Source organism: Podospora pseudoanserina, chromosome 2 (assembly GCF_035222485.1).
Source record: "Podospora pseudoanserina strain CBS 124.78 chromosome 2, whole genome shotgun sequence".
In the NCBI taxonomy this organism is placed as follows: Eukaryota; Fungi; Ascomycota; class Sordariomycetes; order Sordariales; family Podosporaceae; genus Podospora; species Podospora pseudoanserina.
Window position 1 is genome coordinate 3,378,951 of NC_085921.1, and position 17,584 is coordinate 3,396,534.

Sequence of the window (17,584 nt, forward strand, 5' to 3'; positions counted from 1 at the left end):
CCGTGACACTAAACTCTATAGCCGTTTTACTACCGGTAATAGTTCCAGAAATCTATAGGGTTTATACTTCGCAACCCTTATTCTTTCGTACGTATAGTATAATTAAATAGCTTTCTTAACGTCGTCCTTAATCTTTAATTAATCGAAGTACTACTTAATCTTTTCTATAGTCTTAATAATACCTATATATCCTCCGAACTTCGATACGTAGATCTTTATTATTAATACCGTTTTATTACCTAGTATTACGTATACTCGATTTTTATATTATAATCTTCCCTAATTATTTTTCTAGATACTCTATAGCTTTAGCTTTTCCTATTAGTATTACTCTATGATATCGCTACTTAACTTCCTTTAATATTTATTAAAAGTAGCCTTTTCGCGATATACTATATAATACTTTATTTACGGCTATAATAGATACTTAAAAGTACTATCTAGCGCTTCTTTAAATAGTAGTAGTAACTCCCTAAGTATATCCTTATAATAGTCGGTACGTTAATTAAATACGTTTGCCCTAATATTCTCCGAGCCCTTTTTATAATTAATTTAGAAATTAAATTCTAAAAGAAATTCTAATTATCGTATTTACTATACGTTAAGGACCTTCGTAGTAATAAAGTACTATAGATTCTTATAATCCGTATAGACCTATACTTTATACTTAGTACCGTTAAGGTATAGCCTTTATTCTTCGAACGCTTTAATAATAGCGAGTAGCTTTTTATCGTAGATTAAGTAGTTTTAACGTACTTCCTCGAGTTTCTTCGAAAAGAAGGCTACCGAATATAGCTTATTATTATCGTCTCGCTATCCTAGCTATTTACCGATCGTATAGTTTAATACGTTTACTTCGACTTTAAATAGTCGACTAAGGTCTAGTAATTTAAGTATCGGGTCCTCTAAAATAGCCTCTTTTAGTTTTTAAAAGGCTTACTTTTCTTCTTGCCCTTACCGGAACTCTACGTCTTTTTTAATTAAGTAATTAAATAGCTATACGATACTTATATATTTATAGATAAATATCTGATAAAAGTTTATAAACCTTAAGAATTTTCTAATATATATTTATAATTACGATATAGGCTAGTCTTTAACTACCGTAATTTTTTTAAATTCTATATAAACCTTATTTAACGATATTAAATATTTTAAATATACTATTTTCTATACGTAAAACTCGCTTTTTTCTTTATTAACGGAAAGTCCGGTTCTGTATAGCGCGTCGAGTATCTTTTATACGTATCGCTTATACTCCTTTAAAGTATATAAGTAAATAAAAATATTATCGAAATAATATATTATTATTTTATCGAGGTACTTCTATATAGTATAATTAACGAAAGATTAGAACGTTACGGGCGCATTAGTTAACCTAAATAATATTATAAAATATTCGAAATAATTATAGGGTATACGAAACGCTATTTTCTATTCGTTTCTTTCTTTAATCCGTATATAGGCGTACCCGATAAGTATATTTAAACGTATAAAGTATTACGCTCTTACTAATTAACTCCGTAACCTAAATATTAACGGTAACGAATAACTATTTTTTACCGTTTCGTTATTTAACTACCGGTAATCTATATATAGTTATAAATTACCGTCCTTTTTTAATATGAAAAATACGGGATATCCTATTAGCGATATAGATTCCTTAATATATTTTCTTTTTAAATTTTCGTTTAAGTACTTCCGTAGCTCTTTACTTTATTTATTATTAGTATAGTAAACCTTAAATAGCTATAGTTTAACTCCTTTTTTTAATTTAATTTCGTAATCCTATAGTCCTCGCTTTAAAAGCCCTTCTAAATACTTAACCGTAAAGGCTAAGTATCCTCGATATTCTACTAGTATCGCCTTTTTCTCGCCTTTCTCTATATTATTATAATAAATATATTTATTAACCTCCGATATCTCTATTAATATCGTTAACTTTACTTTTTCGATCTTACCGCCTATATCGATAGAATATACTATTACTTCCTATATTCCTTACGGTAGTACCGTAGAGGGTACTCGTCCTACACTTTACTCCGTACGTGCTCCTAATCTTCTATCGTTAGTTAAATACTTTTAAGGCTCTTTTAATCGTAAGTAATTACTATCCCTTTAATCGATATTTAGGTTATAGTCTTTATACTATAGTTACTTTAGGATTATATTTTTCGAAGGTCCTATATTTATAATATCGAATATAATTAATATTATTTTTTCTTCGATTATAATATTTAAAGGTAATATCTCCCTATAAACCTTTTACGTAGGAAATAAACCTTATATAATTATTTATTCCTTTTTTTTCTTTTATAATATACGGGCCTAATATATGAATTATAGCGAAATTAAATTCGTTTCCGTACTACCGTTTATTAATACTATTACCTAGAGATTCCTTTATCGTATAGTAACCTAAAGGCATTTATTTTTCTTACTTTTTCTTTATACGGTAGCGACCTCGCTAATAAGCGCCGGGTCGTTATTCTATACCTTTACCTTACACCAATATTTATAAAAATATTATTTGTAATCCGTTAGAGGTTACCGGCCTCCGCGAAGGGCCGCGAGTCGTTTCTTAAGCGGTTATATCGTTTAAAAGTATCTTTCTACTCTATATTAACTAGCTATACGAAGTCCCTTAACTATACTTACTTAGCTTCCTCCTATTTTCCGTCTCTTACTTCCTTAGCATTTCCTTATATTTATATCCGATAGCGGTTCCTTTACTTAATCGTTTACTTAAATATCTTTACTTAATAATATTACTTAATTTTTTCCTATAAATATATAATATAGTTTAAGCTTAAGTACTATCCTAATATTACTTTCTCCTATAAACGTACGCTATTATTTATATTTTAACCGTTTATATATTTAACGTAGTACCTTGTATATTTTAATACGATTTATATAACCTAAAGGTTATCCTTTAATTTAACCGGGTTTTAAACCTTTTATAAAACGTAATTATTTAGGTTCTTCTATTAAGCCTTTTCCTATCGGGCTATAATCCTTCTAATTAACTATAGTTTACCTTCTTTACTTACTTTACGTACCGGTTAATAATTATATAGCGACTTACTTTAATAATATTCTATATATCTATATATAATATATTAAAATTAAAATACTTTTTAATACTCCGGATACCTAAAATAAAGCTATACCGTATCTCCTTTATAAAGTATATACTATATAGGTATTAGTATATCCTTTAGTAACTTTACGATTTTAATATTAACGACCTTCTTACTTTTCTAATACTTTTTTTAGCTTTTATATAAGAGCTTTATAGGCTATAATATATTTTATAAAATAATAATTCCGTATTTACTATATTACTTTTTTAATATTATTTATTTAATAGGTCCTTATATAAAACCCTTATTTTTAACGACCTCCGTAATAATTTCTATAATAATCTATATTAATTAATCCTATAATATTTATATTTAAAGATTTTTTTCCTTGTACTTTACCTTTAGCCTTTTTAGGGCTTCCTTTACTTCCTAGAACTCTATATCTTTTTATTTAGCGTATTAATTAAAATCTTTTTCGGAGCTTACTACTTTACTTTACTAATACCCGATAGCTATTATTTTTATAACCCTCGGTCCTTTCGATATAATAATTAATACGATCTTTTTTTTTTATTCGAGCCGTTTAAATACCTTATAGTCCTTTTTAAAGTATTTTACTTTACTGTAGTTAAAATACTTAAAGTTATTTTTACCTTAGCCCCTACTTTATAGTCTTTATTACTATATAACGTCGACTTTTATCGGTTTTACGTATATAATACCGGAGTAGTTAATATTAAAGTATTTTCTCTTTTACTTATCGTTAGGATAGTTATTACCGAAATATCTTTTATTATTATTATTACCGTAGTAACCTTTATTACTTTTTTTCTCCGTACGCCGCTAGAATTACCGATCGTCGATCCGAATAGCTATAGTAATATATTTATCGATAGTATTAGGCCTTAACTTTTTATATAACTTATCCTTTACCTTTTCCTTAAGGCCGTTATAGAAGAGTTATATTAACTCCTTATCGTTAATAATATTACGTAAATTATCGATCTTAAATAGAACCGCGTAGTTAGCCGCTAAGCGCGTTTAACGTAAGTTTATAAACCTCTTTTACGCGCGTCTTACCTTATCGTACTCTTTAAATACCTCTTTAAGTTTAGTCTTAAAGATACGATAGCTTTCGAAGTATTCTACGGTAATTTTCTTTTAATCCTCCGGCTTTTACTCGTAATAATTATCGAAGATAGGCTTAAACTACGTAAGAGCCCTATTTTTAAGTTTAGTAACCGCGAAGATTACTTTTAACTCTTCGTTAATAAACTGGTTTAGGTAATAACGAAAATAGGTTTTAAGCTAGATTAAGAATCCTCTAAGCTCTGCCTTTCTTCCTTTATAACGCTCTAGTACCGGGAACTTAATGGTTAACTTAAGTGCGGTCGTAATAGCGATAATCTACTCCCGGATCTACTAAGCCTCTTCCTTAAGCTCCCTAAGGCGTTTAACGACCTATTCTATAGTAATGAGTGCAGGTCTAGTGCTAGTAGAAGGTCCCTCGCTACCTGGGCTAGGCGGGACGCCTCCTATCTAAATATTCTTAGGTCCGGCTATAGTGGTAAAAAGACGCCTTTAACTTATTCGTGATAGAGTTGAAGTGAGTATATAATGTATGACGAACCCCTATCTAGAACCTCTGAAAGGGATATTGGTCGAAGGCACTTCTAAATAATCGTGGCTCGGTGTAGCTAAACAGTGCACAATAAGATGTCTCAATGTAAACACTAGATACCGTGAATACAAGCTTGAATTGCATACTGCGGAACTATCTATCTACATAGCCAGTTCCTCCGTATATATAGACCTCGTGCTAAGCCCTGATCATGGTGATTATTCCGCTCATTCTTAATGATCGTAATGATCGCTATGATCCTCCATGACTCCCTATTGGTTGTATTGCCGCGATCACTGTGTCTTCCCAGTCTGTTGCCCATGATCGCGTAGCCTTGCCCTGATTGGTCCTACTAGCGATTGTCTGTGCGTCTTGTGCCCCGCACACGGTCCGTCCTGCCTGTTGGCTTAACTGTGACACTGAGGAGAGCGGAGGGAGATGAGCTAAGGGATAGGGGTAGGCGGAGAAGGTAGTGGAGAAAAATAAAGAAGAAGGCGGAGGGAGAGGGAGGCGGAGGGAGAGGGAGGCGGAGGGAGAGGGAGGAGGCGGAGAGAGAGGGAGGCGGAGGGGAGGCGGAGGGGGAGAGGAAAGCGGAGGGAGAGGGAGGCGGAGGGGGAGGCGGAGGGAGAGGGAGGCGATGCAAAGAAAGAGGAGGGGAGAGGAAGGCGGTGCAAAGAAAGAGGAGGGGACCAGAAATCTTTTACATAAGAATAATCAAATAAAGTAAGGAGCGGCGGAGGAGGTACCGTTTTGAAACAAACGGAGAATACGGCGAGGAATTTACTTTTGGCATAAAATAAGCACTAACAGTGAAACCACCGTTTCTAACACCCCCAAAGATAAAATAACGATTAGCTGTTTATCTAGGGGAGAGCGGACGGGATCCCGAGCTTTCAGCTATCTATGGTCGTATGTGATTGTTAGGCTCTGAATCAGACTACATATCTGGAGTCTAAGGTCGTCCATGCTTTCTCAAAGATGCTACATACAAGACCATGCCAAGGCTATTGCAGAACCAGAGCATCATTCTTGAATACACAATCCCCAGCCTTCATGATCGTACCGTCAACCTGTACGATGGGCGTGCTTGATGTCAGAGTCCAGCAGTCCAGCCGCTCAAATGTCTGCACTAAAGCTTCGGCCTGAAGAACGGGGCGAAGGACCAGGAACACAAGCGTGCTTCGGTCGTTGGACTTGTCGACTTCAGCTAGTAGCAAACAGGTGAATGTATATTTTCTGTTGCCATCGCTGTTGGCAGGAAAGAACGGCATCAGGTGCTCCCGCTCAACTCCAAAAGACATGGGCCGCCGATATTGCTCCCTGATCTCGACAGTGTGGAACTCAGTCGTGGCGAGTCCGTCCTCTGGATCACCCACCGCAACAACAGTTAGATCGAACAGCCAGCCTGTCACCAACAAACTCTGTGGTAGCTCAGACATTCCCGGCATCGACGACTTCTCAAAGACCTTCCCTCTGTCTCCCCTGCCATCAAAGTCGGACCACTGGATGACCTGGCCATCGCGGAAAGCGACATCCACCGATGTGATGTAATGTTTTGAATCCGCCGATGAATACCACCGTTCATCCGTAGCAAGATAAAACGACCCCCCTCCAGTCCTCTTGACCGACCTCCACCCGATCCACGTCCAGCTGGGAAACTCGGGTCGCCGCCTCAGATCACTCATCTTCCACGAGAGACTGACGGCAATGGCCGAATTGTTGTTTGGCGTACCCAGATATTCCGGGACATAGATTGGCAGTCCGCAAACCTCATGGATTGGTGTTCGCCAGTTTTGTTCAGCGTGCTGCAGAATACCCCGGAAAGCATTAAGACCGTCGTTGGCGTCTGTCAGATCCCGCGTCATGTAATTCTCAATAAAGCCGTGCAGCTGCTCGACGTAATGGAAGCCCGGCCGGCCCCTCCCTTTTCTTTTGCTCGTATCGCCTGCGAACACGTGGAACCACAGCTCTCTTGATGAGTACGAGTATGGGTGCCAGTATGTACCTACAAGCGCCTCGACAGCTTGTATACACTGGCACTCGTAGAAGACTTGGTGATCGGTAAACACCAGACGCCGGCTGGAGAGAAAGCCCTCCTGTAAGGTCCAACCGCGGGTAGCCCATTTGGTATGGTGAATGTATCCGTCTGGCTGGGGAATGAGAGTAAGAGTGTGATTTTGGATGTTTATGAAGGGGTGAGGTAGACGTCTTGTAGTGGTAACGCCTGGCAGTCCATGGTCCGGCCCGTCTCCAGCCGCGGCGATAATGGTGAACTTTGCCGACTGGTAAATCTGTCCCATCGCATGGATCTGCCTTTCCCTCTCGTCGTTGTCGCCCTGTGGGATGCAGTACCGGTCCACCCACAGGTAACGACCCCCCAGATTCCTCACCACCACAATGGCATCCGAGATGACCTTTGGAAGGGGCCCAGGGAGGGTCGAGTTTACCGCCAAAGTAGGCAGCCCGCCTGGCGCTGCTCCCCACACGTAGCTCAAGGCGACATATTCTGGGGGATCACCGTCCAACTGCTTGCCAACTGAAGCCCATGAGACCAACCTTGGCTCTTGCTCTCCGTCCCCAACATCCCCGCAGTCGATGACACGGAGGCTGTCGATATCGTACTTGAAATAATCCCGCATGTAGCCATCTTCACATTTGGAAAACCAACCGCGCAATAACGAGTAGTCAATCCGGTCCGGTTCTATCAAGCGGCTCCCTGCTTTTTCTTTCTCGGCATCTTGTTTCTCAATGAGGATCACCAGGTCGTGGTCGTCGCGAAGACACGGCGTTCTCCGACTCCACCTGCCCAGGCGAAGAGATATCTCAGGCACCCCGTCCGCATTGAGATATTCCTTGCAGTCCCCGGTATAATACCGAGCTGCCCGAGCAAAGAAGTTGCATAAATCGCAGCTCTCGATCAAGTCCGGGGACAAAGTCCGCTTGATCAGTCGCCCATCTTCGTCGGAGAGGTCTTCGGGCTGGGTACTCTGCAATTTGTCGAAACTGAGCTTTTGGCACGGTCGACAGAGGTGATTAGCCATTTGCTAAAGTGGAATGTCGCCAATGTCAAATTTCTGAACTGTGGAAAAAAGGCCAGGTTGGCATTGTGACACGGAGGAGCCAAGGATTTTTGGTGTGTGTTGGTGCCTGAGAGGCAGTTAAACCAATTAGAGATCTCGCAAGAGTGTAAAGCCAGAAAGACCTTGCCAAGGTGTTGTTGTAGCTGCTACCTACCTCTTTTAGGTATGCAGGACTCCCCTTGTAAAACCGTGATAGTTAACGTAGAGCAGGGAAAAAAAAGGTCTCAGCCTTTTGCTCACCACCTGGTTGACTTCTCTCTAAGCTCACCACGTCGGTTGACATGTCAGCGATGGCGGGCACGTCAACGCATTGCCTGTGACTGGGAAGAAGATGGCCTCGGAATGCTTGAGATGGGGGCAAGCACCGAGATAGGGATGGATGCACGGTCTACCTATATACCAGTCTCCTGTCTGATGTTTCTTTCCGTGTTCATGTTCATCATTCACAGTTCTTTCGTGATACACCAGAACCTTTGTGCTAAAATCCCACCTTGTGAACCAAGCAATGTAGAATATAACATAGAAGAAAAGACCCATCCATTATCTTTAAAGGCCTATCAGCTGTCTTTGAATGTCAACTTCCCCCCCTCACCATTACTCCTACATCACAATTTCTTTTATTCTCGCCCACAAACATAACCGGCCACCTCCCCTCCCCTATTAAACCCCATGTCCAGCTTCACTCCCCCACAACCCTGTCACACCTAACACTCCCCCCCCCCTCCCCAACCACACAATCCGTCAACCGTCCCCCCTGAGCAGCCAACCTCACATCCCTCACCCCCGCCCCCTCCGCATTCCTCACCACCGTCCCATTCCCAAACCCAACCTCCAGATTTTTGAAAACCACCCCCCCAAAATCCGCCAACGCAACAGGAAAATCCGGCATCCCCGCCAGCGGAAAATCCTCCACCGCCCACGCCGCCTCCCCCCCGCAAAGCCCACCCCCATCCACCCTCTGAACCCCAACCTGCCTAGCCTTCAACCCCTTAGTGCAGGTCACATTCCCATAATTCTCAACCTTCACCTCGCTCCCCGTAACCACGAACCGCACCACATCCCCCGCCTTTGCAGAGAAATTCCCAAAACCCATCCCGTCCTCATCAGCAGGTGAAGACTGGTACCACACCCAAGGAGTCTGCTCCCCGCCTATGGTCCCATCCCAAAAGATATCCACCCCCGCACGGATGAACCTATTGTTGGGACAGAGACCCGAAAACGAGTCGATGCCGATGTGGAAGGAGGCTGCGTACAGGCCTACGGTGTTGTTCGCTGTTGGGCCGGTGACGGGCATGGAGGCGTGGGGGATTGTAAAGGTGGCGGTGACGGAGGCTACTTTTCCTGAGGGGGGGGGAGGGGAGATGGGCGCCGCCGAGGGTTGATTCTTCTGACTGGGAGGAGAGGATACGGGCGCCTTGGGAGGGAGGGGAGAGGGGCGGCTTGTGGAGGAGGCGGATGGGGCGGGTGTTAGTGCGGATGGGGAGGGGGATGGCGGTGGAGAGGGCCGTTGAGGCGAGGGAGAGGGTTGTGAGGAGGGTGGTGGACTTCATTTTGAGGGAAGGATAAGTATGGTGTCAGTTGTTTGGTGTGTGTTGACTGTTGGTGGGTGTAAGTGGTGAGTGATGATGCGAGTCAAACGAGTGATGATGCGCCGCCCCCTTGGAAAGTAAATAACCAAAAACTACCAACAAGAAAACAGAAAACACAAATCTTTTTTCCAAAGTTCAAAGGGAAAAAGAAAAAAAATACGACAGGCGAAAATCCCTTTAAACAAAACGGAAAAAAGGATCTCTCGGATGTGGGTGCCTTGCAGATCTTCCTCTTTGGTACAACAACCAGGGAGGGGTGCATGTCATGGTTCGCCCCCCTCCCCCTTTTATAGGGTACCACATTCCCCCCTTTTTTTATTCCCCGCCAAAAGGGCGACAATCAATTCCAAACACAGCAGCAAACCTACCAATCAACCGAACCCAACACACTGCCCGTTTTCTTTGTTCCATTGGTTATGGTAAAACCTCGCTGGCAAAATCGTTCAAACCCATCAATTGGCCCTCCCTCCCCCTCCTCTGCCACTCCCCCAAGCCCAAATTCTCCGATCCTTGGTAGTGCCGTTTTCTAAGTCGTAGCCTGGTATCCAACGGCGCAGCAGGCACAAACGGCGTGGCACAACACTAGCTGTGCTCTTGATCAACGCTCTCACCCAGTAATCAATTAACCCTCACTCTGTGCATGGCTCGGTAAAAAGCCGTGCTACAATCTCGTCCTGTCGGTCTTTTGCCAATACGAAGTCTTTTCGTTTTCTAGAAAGATTTGTTTTTTTTTTAAAATATATATATATATATATATATATATATATAAAACAAAAGGCGCGTAAAAGCAAGCCACTTTTTTCCAAATCAGTTTTCTAGTCTCTCCCTCCCCCCGTCACCCCAAAAATCGCGTGTGCTGCTGCATGTCTTGTGCGACCCGCGTAACGTGCAGGCTGCAGCTACGCGGCGCCCGTTGTATATACACGGGCTGTCTTCATGCAAGGTACCGTCTTTTCTAGCCGGCTTACCGCTCGTGCCGCTCGTGTCAAACTTCGTATGTTCTTCCATTCCCCGAGCTTCATTCGGTGAGAGAAGGGTCCGGTGTACGGTGAGCTGAGAAGCCCCGATGATGACCACCGGCTACAATATCCAAAGGCAAAAAGGGCCACGCCAACACATTGTACAAAAACACCCCCGAGAAACCGAAAGGACGCGAGAAAGCCTCCGTTCCTCGCACAAGGTTCTCCCCTCCTCCTCCTCTTCCTCCCCCAAAGGCTGTGCATGTGTAAGAGCATAAAACCTGTCTTTGTGATGCAAACAAATAAACACAACACAACAAAACAGTCTCCTGTCGTACAACGTCATGCAATGTATAAGCAAAGCTAGATAAAACAGCAGCATCAAAGCAGTATCCACAAGTTCAGCTGATGCCAACGCTTTCTTTTTGTCTCGCAACACAAAACATATACCAAAGCCCTTCAGAGCTTAGAGCTCAACCTTCCAATCACTCCCAATGCTCGCACCCACCCTCTTGATAACCGCAAAGCTCGCCCTCCCGGCGGCCTTGTCAGCAGGAGTAAACTCCACCTTTGCCTTCCACGCCCCCTTCCCGCTCTCATCAACAACATCCACCTCGGTCTTCTTCCCCCACACCTTCTCCTCCGCCCCCACAACCACGATCTTGTCCACCCTCACCCCATTGTACTTCTTGAGCCACTCCCCTTGCTTGACGCTCTTGGTGTCCCTGCCCTCCTTATCAACCGACGTGATGGTCTTGGCGGCGCCATCGTAAACAAACCTGCGGTTGATGTACTGCCCCTGTTCAAAGTCATAAGAGTCGCCGTCATCCACGTACAACTCGCCCTCCGCGTGCTTTCCGTCCTTGGGAATGGTCAACACCAAAGTGTAGTCATCCCACTTCTGGAGCTGCGAAGAGCGGCGGGGAATGTCACGGCGGGGGAAGATATGGCCACCACGCATCAGAAGGGGGAGCTTCTCCAGCGGAGCGGCAACCGTGACCGTCTTCCCGGCCTTGCCAGAGGCAACGACATTGTAAGTAAAGTAATCGTAGTAGACTTCGTTGTCAGGGATGAAGATGTCCTGAGTCTCCTTGTTCTCCTCGGTAACAGGCTTGACGAGAAGGCCGGTGTTGCCGACGAAGAATTGGTTGTCGATGGGGAAACCGGCCTCTTCGTCAGGGTGAGTGTAGTACAGCGGCTTGACGATGGGAGTGCCGTCGACGTGGGCTTGGTGGAAGGCAGTGTACCATGATGGCAAAAGGCTGTAACGAAGGCGGAGGGCACCAGCGATGATGGTGTTGTACGGCTCCCCCATGAGGTAAGGCTCGCGGCGGCGGGCATCAATGTGAGCATGGCCGCGGAAGAAGGGGTAGAAAGCACCGGCCTGGTACCAACGAGTCAAGAGCTGCTTGTCAGGGTTGCCGAAGAAGCCACCGACGTCAGCGCCGGAGAAGGGGAAGCCGGCGATGTTTTGGGACAAAATCATGGGGACGGATTCTTTGAGATGGCCCCACTCAGCAGTGTTGTCACCGGTCCACATGGCACCGATGCGCTGAGAGCCGGCAAAGAAGGCGCGGGTGAGGACAAATGGACGGCGGAGCTCGCCAGGCTTGCGGGTTTTGAGAGCATGGTGTGTGGCGTTGTGGAAGGTCATGCCGTTAAGGTTGTGGACATCACGATGCTCCCAGTTGCCATCATGAAGGTTGTCCTTGGGCATGGTCGTCTCGGGACCGTTAAAGACCGAAGGCTCATTCATGTCGTTCCAAATCCAGGTGTTCTCCATGGAGCCTTTGAACGAGGCATACTTGAAGAGGGTAGCCCACCACTCACGGGCGGCAGGCTTGAAAGCATCAATCCAGTGGGAGCTGCCTGGCCAGCACCAGCCCTCAAAGATGTTGCCATCCTTGTTCTTGACAGCCAAGTCCTTGGACTTGAGCTCGGCAACGACGGGGTAGTTGTCAGTGTTCTTGATATGAGGGTCGATGATAGTGACCAGCTGGCGACCGTGGCTCTCCAACTGCTTGCCCATGCCGATGGGGTCCCTGAAGCTATGCTCATCCCAGGTGAAGTACTTCTTATCATCCGTGTACTCAATATCGAGCCAAATGACATCATAGGGCATCTTGAACTTGTCCATTTTGCGGTCGACATCCTTGACATCCTCGTCCGAGACGTAGTTCCAGCGGCACTGATGGTAACCGAGGGCAAACTCCTGAGGCATGGTGGTGGTGCCGGTGAGCTCGCCATATTTGGCGGTAAGATCCTTGGGGGTAGGGCCCAGGAAAACAAAGACGTCCAGAAGACCACTTTCCGAGAACCAGTGAGTGTGGGTGCTGGTTTTGGAGCCAATACCAAGAGACAGGGGGTTCTTGGAGTCCTTGCCCTTGGTGATATCGACCCAGGTCTCGGCAGCATTGAGCCAGAAAACACCAACGCTGGAGCCCTTGCGGTGGGCCTGCATGAAAGGAATGGAGCCATAAAGCGTCATCGGGCTGTCAAGAATGTACTCGAAAACGTCGGCGTTGTAGAGCCTGTAGGGCTCGCTGTAGCTGCCATCCCCGCCGCGAGTGGTCTTCAGTGACAGAGGGCCGGTGTGAGAAGGAATGCCGTAGACATGCTCGAAGCCCGAGAAGGTGATATCGAGGCCAACACTTTCGGGGCCACGAGGCTTCGAATCGGTGTTGCTGCCAAAGGACTCGTCCCACCAGGTGCTCTCGTCCTCGCCCTTGGGTTCCTCCTCCTCCTCCTTCTTCTCCTCTTCCTTGTCCTCCTGGTTCTGCTCGCCCTCGGAGGTGTCCTTGTTCTCAACCGCTGGCTTCTCAATCTTGGGCCTCCAGTGCTCCACGTTCAGCAGCCCCTGGTCGTTGAACTTGATCTGGCTGACTCCATCGCGCTTAAAATCGATTCCAAAGGGAGCGAACTTGATGACGGCTTCGAAGTTGGAGGTAGGTCCGTACTTGACAGTGAGCTGTGACTTGTCTTCGAAATCCACCTTGGCTTCCTTGTCAAGTGTTAGCCCTCCAACAATAACCCATTTCTCGGCTTCATTGTATCGCTCCTTCCGGGCCTTGCTGTCATGGCGCAGTTCGATCTCGCCCTTTTGCCTCTTCTCTTCATCAATTGTAACTCGAGCGGTGCCGGATTCGAGGAAGGAAACGGTCAATGGAAGCCGGACGGTGTCGCCATTGTCGTTGATAGTCTTCAATACGACAGCTTGGTACTGTCCGTCCTTGAAGGACCCGGATTCGGGAAGGATAGAGTATGGAGACGACCACGAGTTGGTGGAGAGGACATGGTCAGCAAGCGCTCGGTTTCGCGAGCAGAAGCCCGACTGGGCGCACTTTTTGAAGTCATGTTCCTTGACGGCAACTGATACAGAAAGAGGTTAATCACAATGTTCCAGAGAATCTAGATACCCAAGACCACCTCAGTTCCCTACCTGCTGGTGTAATGACGCCAGAAAGTGTAGATATCAGCCCAAGATAAGCTGTCCACCTCCCGGACAGCGGGCCTGAGAGGTGCATGGCAGCGGCTAGCGACGCTCAAGGCGCTGTCGCAAGGCACTCTCGGTGTGCTGGAAAAACAAAGAGCAAACGCGATAGAAAGGAGTGAGATGGCCTTCAAGCCCTCACTTTGTGCATCCGGTAATCCTCCGAAATGCAGCAAAGAAAAATAAAATAAAAATGCGATGGCTTCTGCCCCAGGTTCAATGTTGGGATGTTTTGAGTTGACAACTGCTTCAAAGCTCCCAATCTGGATTGGCCACCTTTCTCCTGAGAGAGGGACCGGGCCCCTGCTGGCGCTCCGCCCATAGCCAACCCTGCTGCCAAGTGGCACATTGCCTGGCACCCTGGCCGTACCTAACCCTGAATGATGACTTTAGCCAGCGCTGGTGGACATTCTCGCGATTGGGCTCCAAGATATAGGCTGTACATCGTTGAAGACATCAACAAGCCGGACGTGCTGTATTCTTTTCGTTATTGGAGACTGAACCTCGTCAATAACCATTGCTGTTTCGTTGGCTATCTTCCAGACCACCCCCTATCAACAAGCCACCTTCAAGCATCCCGACGATAGCTACCTAGTTGCCCGACCGCCTCGAGCTCTCAGAAAGATCGGGTGCCTCTGATTCGACCCGTCATGCCGAGTACAGACACAGCTGTTCCGAGACGACAGCAGCAGCGAGATGGCGGCGGCGGTGGTTGGCTGGCGAGGTGTCGGGGCGTGTTTGGGAACGAGTCTCCTGCATTCTATGTCCTCCTAATGTGGGTCGTTGTGTTAACGGCTGTGGTCTTTTCTGACGGCTTCGACCCCACCTCGTCCCGAGCCTCCTCAGCTGTTCGGGCTCCAGCGGCTTCTGAACAAAATTCCTTTTTTCCCTCTTCCTCCTCTCCTCCTCCACCACTTCTTGTCAATTCTCCAGCAGACTCTCAAGAACCAGCCAAAATGTCCACCGAGCAGACGTAAGTCTTTCCCCCCCAGCTTTTGCCTCTTTCTGAGCACCCATCGCCCTGCTTTTTTCGCCTTGGCTTGCCCCTCGATTACCCCGCCATCCTTATTTTCTCGTCCTGATTCTACCCCGCCATTTCGCATTCTCATGAACTGACGGTGAAACAGCTTCATTGCTATCAAGCCCGATGGCGTCCAGGTACGCGAGAGCACGGCACAGCTTGTCGACCATGTTTGATACTGATAATCGGTGTAGCGTGGCCTCGTTGGTCCCATCATCTCTCGCTTCGAGAACCGTGGGTACGTGAACTCCACCCCAAGCTTGAAGCTCTCTCCAGCTCTGGCCATCTGCTGACAAACATCACACGCAGCTACAAGCTCGTTGCCCTGAAGCTCGTCACCCCCGGCGAGGAGCACCTCCAGAAGCACTACGAGGACCTCAAGGACAAGCCCTTCTTCCCTGGTCTCATCAAGTGTATGTGACACCCTGCGATGCCTACTGCTGCACCCCCAGCTGCTGACCGCTACCCCTCCAACAGACATGTCCTCCGGCCCCATTGCCGCCATGGTCTGGGAGGGCCGTGACGCCGTCAAGACCGGCCGTGTCCTCCTCGGTGCCACCAACCCCCTTGCCTCCGCTCCTGGCACCATCCGCGGTGACTTCGCCATCGATGTCGGCCGCAACGTCTGCCACGGCTCCGACTCTGTCGAGAACGCCAAGAAGGAGATTGCCCTCTGGTTCAAGCCTGAGGAGCTCAACAGCTACAAGGCTGCTGCCTTTGACTGGGTCTACGAGAAGGCCTAATTAAGCGGTTCGTTTCTGAGATAGAAACTGCTGCTTGCCCGTATCTGCGGCAAGGGCAATTTGACTGGTCCTCTTGATTATATGTAGCGCGTTAGAGCTCTGGAAATTAGAGACCGATTTGAGTTGTTCACACGTTTTGCCAATGCTTGTGTCTTGTCTTTGAATTGTTGAGCGTTGTCTTTCGAGAATGGTGACAACCAACCCTAACCCTTTGCCTCTGGCGACTTGGTAGCTTTGGGATTATCACAAGCTCTCTTTTCCAAAACCAGCCTACAAATCGCACTTTTCAACAACCAACCACCGAACCAGGACAGTCAACCTCTCAACTCTAACCCAATTCCCCCTTGGCCGTAACGATGCGCCCCCCACCACTTTTCCAATCCCTCCTCCGGCAGCCCCGCCGACCAATCCAACTCAGAGGAGTCGCACGACCTCGAAACAGCAGCACCTTTTCCCCACCTCCACCACCGCAGTCGTCAGCCAAACTCTCCCGCGCAGAAAAGATTCTGTCCAGACTGCCACGCCCCTTGCAAAAATACACCGCCTCTTTGCGGTCCGCGCCCACTACGCACGTGGTCGCGTTTTTGATACTGCATGAGATTACTGCCATTGTGCCTTTGGTTGGGCTGGTTGGGGTGTTTCACTATGGGAACTGGCTGCCGGTGGGGTGGTTAGGGGAAAGTGAGACTGTTAAGGAGGGGGTGGGGATTTTCGAGAGGTATGCTAGGAGAAAGGGGTGGTTAGATGAGGGGGAGGGGGGATCGGAGGGGGATGAAGGGGAAAAGGGGGGAATAATGGAGCATTGGAGGGAGAATGGGAGGTATAAGCTGGTGATGGAGGTTGGTGTGGCGTGGGCGGTTTGCAAGTTTTTGTTGCCGGTAAGGATTGGGGTTAGTTTGTGGGGGACGCCTTGGTTGGCCAGAGGGATTGGGAGGTGGGGGGGGGTTTTCAAGAGGGGGGGTTGAGGGAGGATGGGTTGGGATGTTGTTTGCTTTTAGATGGTCACATGGGTGGGCAAGGTGAAGGGTTAGGTAAAGTCCATTGCTTTTCTCCACCAGGTGGTTATGCCGCGGGATTCCATGGCTGAGGCAAAGTCGTTGATTGCGGAGAGTTCAAAGAGGCCGGTGGGTTCTTGGGATTGGTTTTCGGGGGATAGTGTAAGGGATGGTTTGGAGGCTAGGTGGAAGTCTTTGTAGCGGAGTCTCTTGGGTATTGATGAGTTGGTGGGTTAGAAGAGAAGGGGAATAAGGGGGCCTTACCTGGACAGTTCCCACCCAGGACTTCACACCTTGTTCGCTGCCCTTGCAGTACATGATGCCTGGACAACCACCGCTTCGGAGGAGAGCATAGACCTCGAACTCACGAGCTGCTTTGCGGAGGTGGGCAACCTTTTTGCGGGAGGTGATGTGGTGAGTTCGGATCAAGGCATGGTAGAACGGGGTCATTATCTTGACCTGATATCATCCACCTGATCTCGTGAGGAGTAGTTGTTGAAAGGGTTGCCCTGGTCGTGAAGGTTGAAGGTGGACAGTGCTTGAACGATACCAGTGCCAGTTCATACGGTCTTTGGGTGAGCAAGTGAATATAGACATACAGTATGAACTACGTCATACCAACTCTCTCACACGGTTCTCTTTCACGTCTTCACGTGCCCACGTGCCGCACGCCAAGCCATTCATCCAATTGTACAACCAACGCGACCCGTGCCTACCCTCCCTCTGTTCGAGTTGTGACAGAAGTGAATTAGGACAGACAATTGGAGCCTGCCAGTGCTGAGCAACCTGCTCTCGATCCTTCTGCTTCTGCCTACTTGAGGGAGAACTTCAAGGATATAGCTCCAGCGACTTGACGACTGGCGTGTTTACTAACAAACAAACAACTGATTCGATACATGTCATTCCGACTTCACTTCAGCATGATACTCACCACCCCCTACCTATAAATGTATACATCCTTTGTTACCGGCCATTCTGAAGGTCCAGGACGACAGCGCTG

General features: G+C 46.9%; 6 protein-coding genes across 6 annotated transcripts; 2 read left to right on the plus strand and 4 right to left on the minus strand.

The window, feature by feature from the left end:
* Positions 1–5,711: 5,711 nt before the first annotated feature.
* Positions 5,712–7,748, minus strand: QC764_208770 (uncharacterized protein; the record flags this gene model as incomplete). Its single annotated transcript, XM_062944586.1, has 1 exon — positions 5,712–7,748. The coding sequence occupies one exon, from the start codon at positions 7,746–7,748 to the stop codon at positions 5,712–5,714; it is 2,037 nt and encodes a 678-aa protein (XP_062803449.1).
* A 718-nt stretch (positions 7,749–8,466) lies between these two features.
* Positions 8,467–9,081, minus strand: QC764_208760 (uncharacterized protein; the record flags this gene model as incomplete). Its single annotated transcript, XM_062944585.1, has 1 exon — positions 8,467–9,081. The coding sequence occupies one exon, from the start codon at positions 9,079–9,081 to the stop codon at positions 8,467–8,469; it is 615 nt and encodes a 204-aa protein (XP_062803450.1).
* A 1,291-nt stretch (positions 9,082–10,372) lies between these two features.
* ROT2 (glucosidase II) lies at positions 10,373–14,497 on the minus strand. Its single transcript, XM_062944607.1, has 2 exons — positions 13,775–14,497; positions 10,373–13,704 (listed from the first exon to the last, which is right to left on the minus strand). Exons 1-2 carry the CDS (start codon positions 13,857–13,859, stop codon positions 10,802–10,804), a joined length of 2,988 nt encoding a protein of 995 aa, XP_062803451.1. The 5' UTR covers positions 13,860–14,497; the 3' UTR covers positions 10,373–10,801.
* On the plus strand, positions 14,089–15,734 carry ndk1 (nucleoside diphosphate kinase Ndk1). The gene is made up of 5 exons (XM_062944608.1): positions 14,089–14,798; positions 14,953–14,983; positions 15,041–15,084; positions 15,156–15,259; positions 15,324–15,734. Exons 1-5 carry the CDS (start codon positions 14,476–14,478, stop codon positions 15,587–15,589), a joined length of 768 nt encoding a protein of 255 aa, XP_062803452.1. The 5' UTR covers positions 14,089–14,475; the 3' UTR covers positions 15,590–15,734.
* Positions 15,735–15,945: 211 nt separating this feature from the next.
* QC764_209025 (uncharacterized protein) lies at positions 15,946–16,554 on the plus strand (the record flags this gene model as incomplete). Its single annotated transcript, XM_062944609.1, has 1 exon — positions 15,946–16,554. One exon carries the CDS (start codon positions 15,946–15,948, stop codon positions 16,552–16,554), a length of 609 nt encoding a protein of 202 aa, XP_062803453.1.
* A 62-nt stretch (positions 16,555–16,616) lies between these two features.
* QC764_209030 (uncharacterized protein) lies at positions 16,617–17,115 on the minus strand (the record flags this gene model as incomplete). Its single annotated transcript, XM_062944610.1, has 2 exons — positions 16,849–17,115; positions 16,617–16,793 (listed from the first exon to the last, which is right to left on the minus strand). The coding sequence occupies exons 1-2, from the start codon at positions 17,032–17,034 to the stop codon at positions 16,617–16,619; spliced, it is 363 nt and encodes a 120-aa protein (XP_062803454.1). The 5' UTR covers positions 17,035–17,115.
* Between the last annotated feature and the right edge of the window lie 469 nt (positions 17,116–17,584).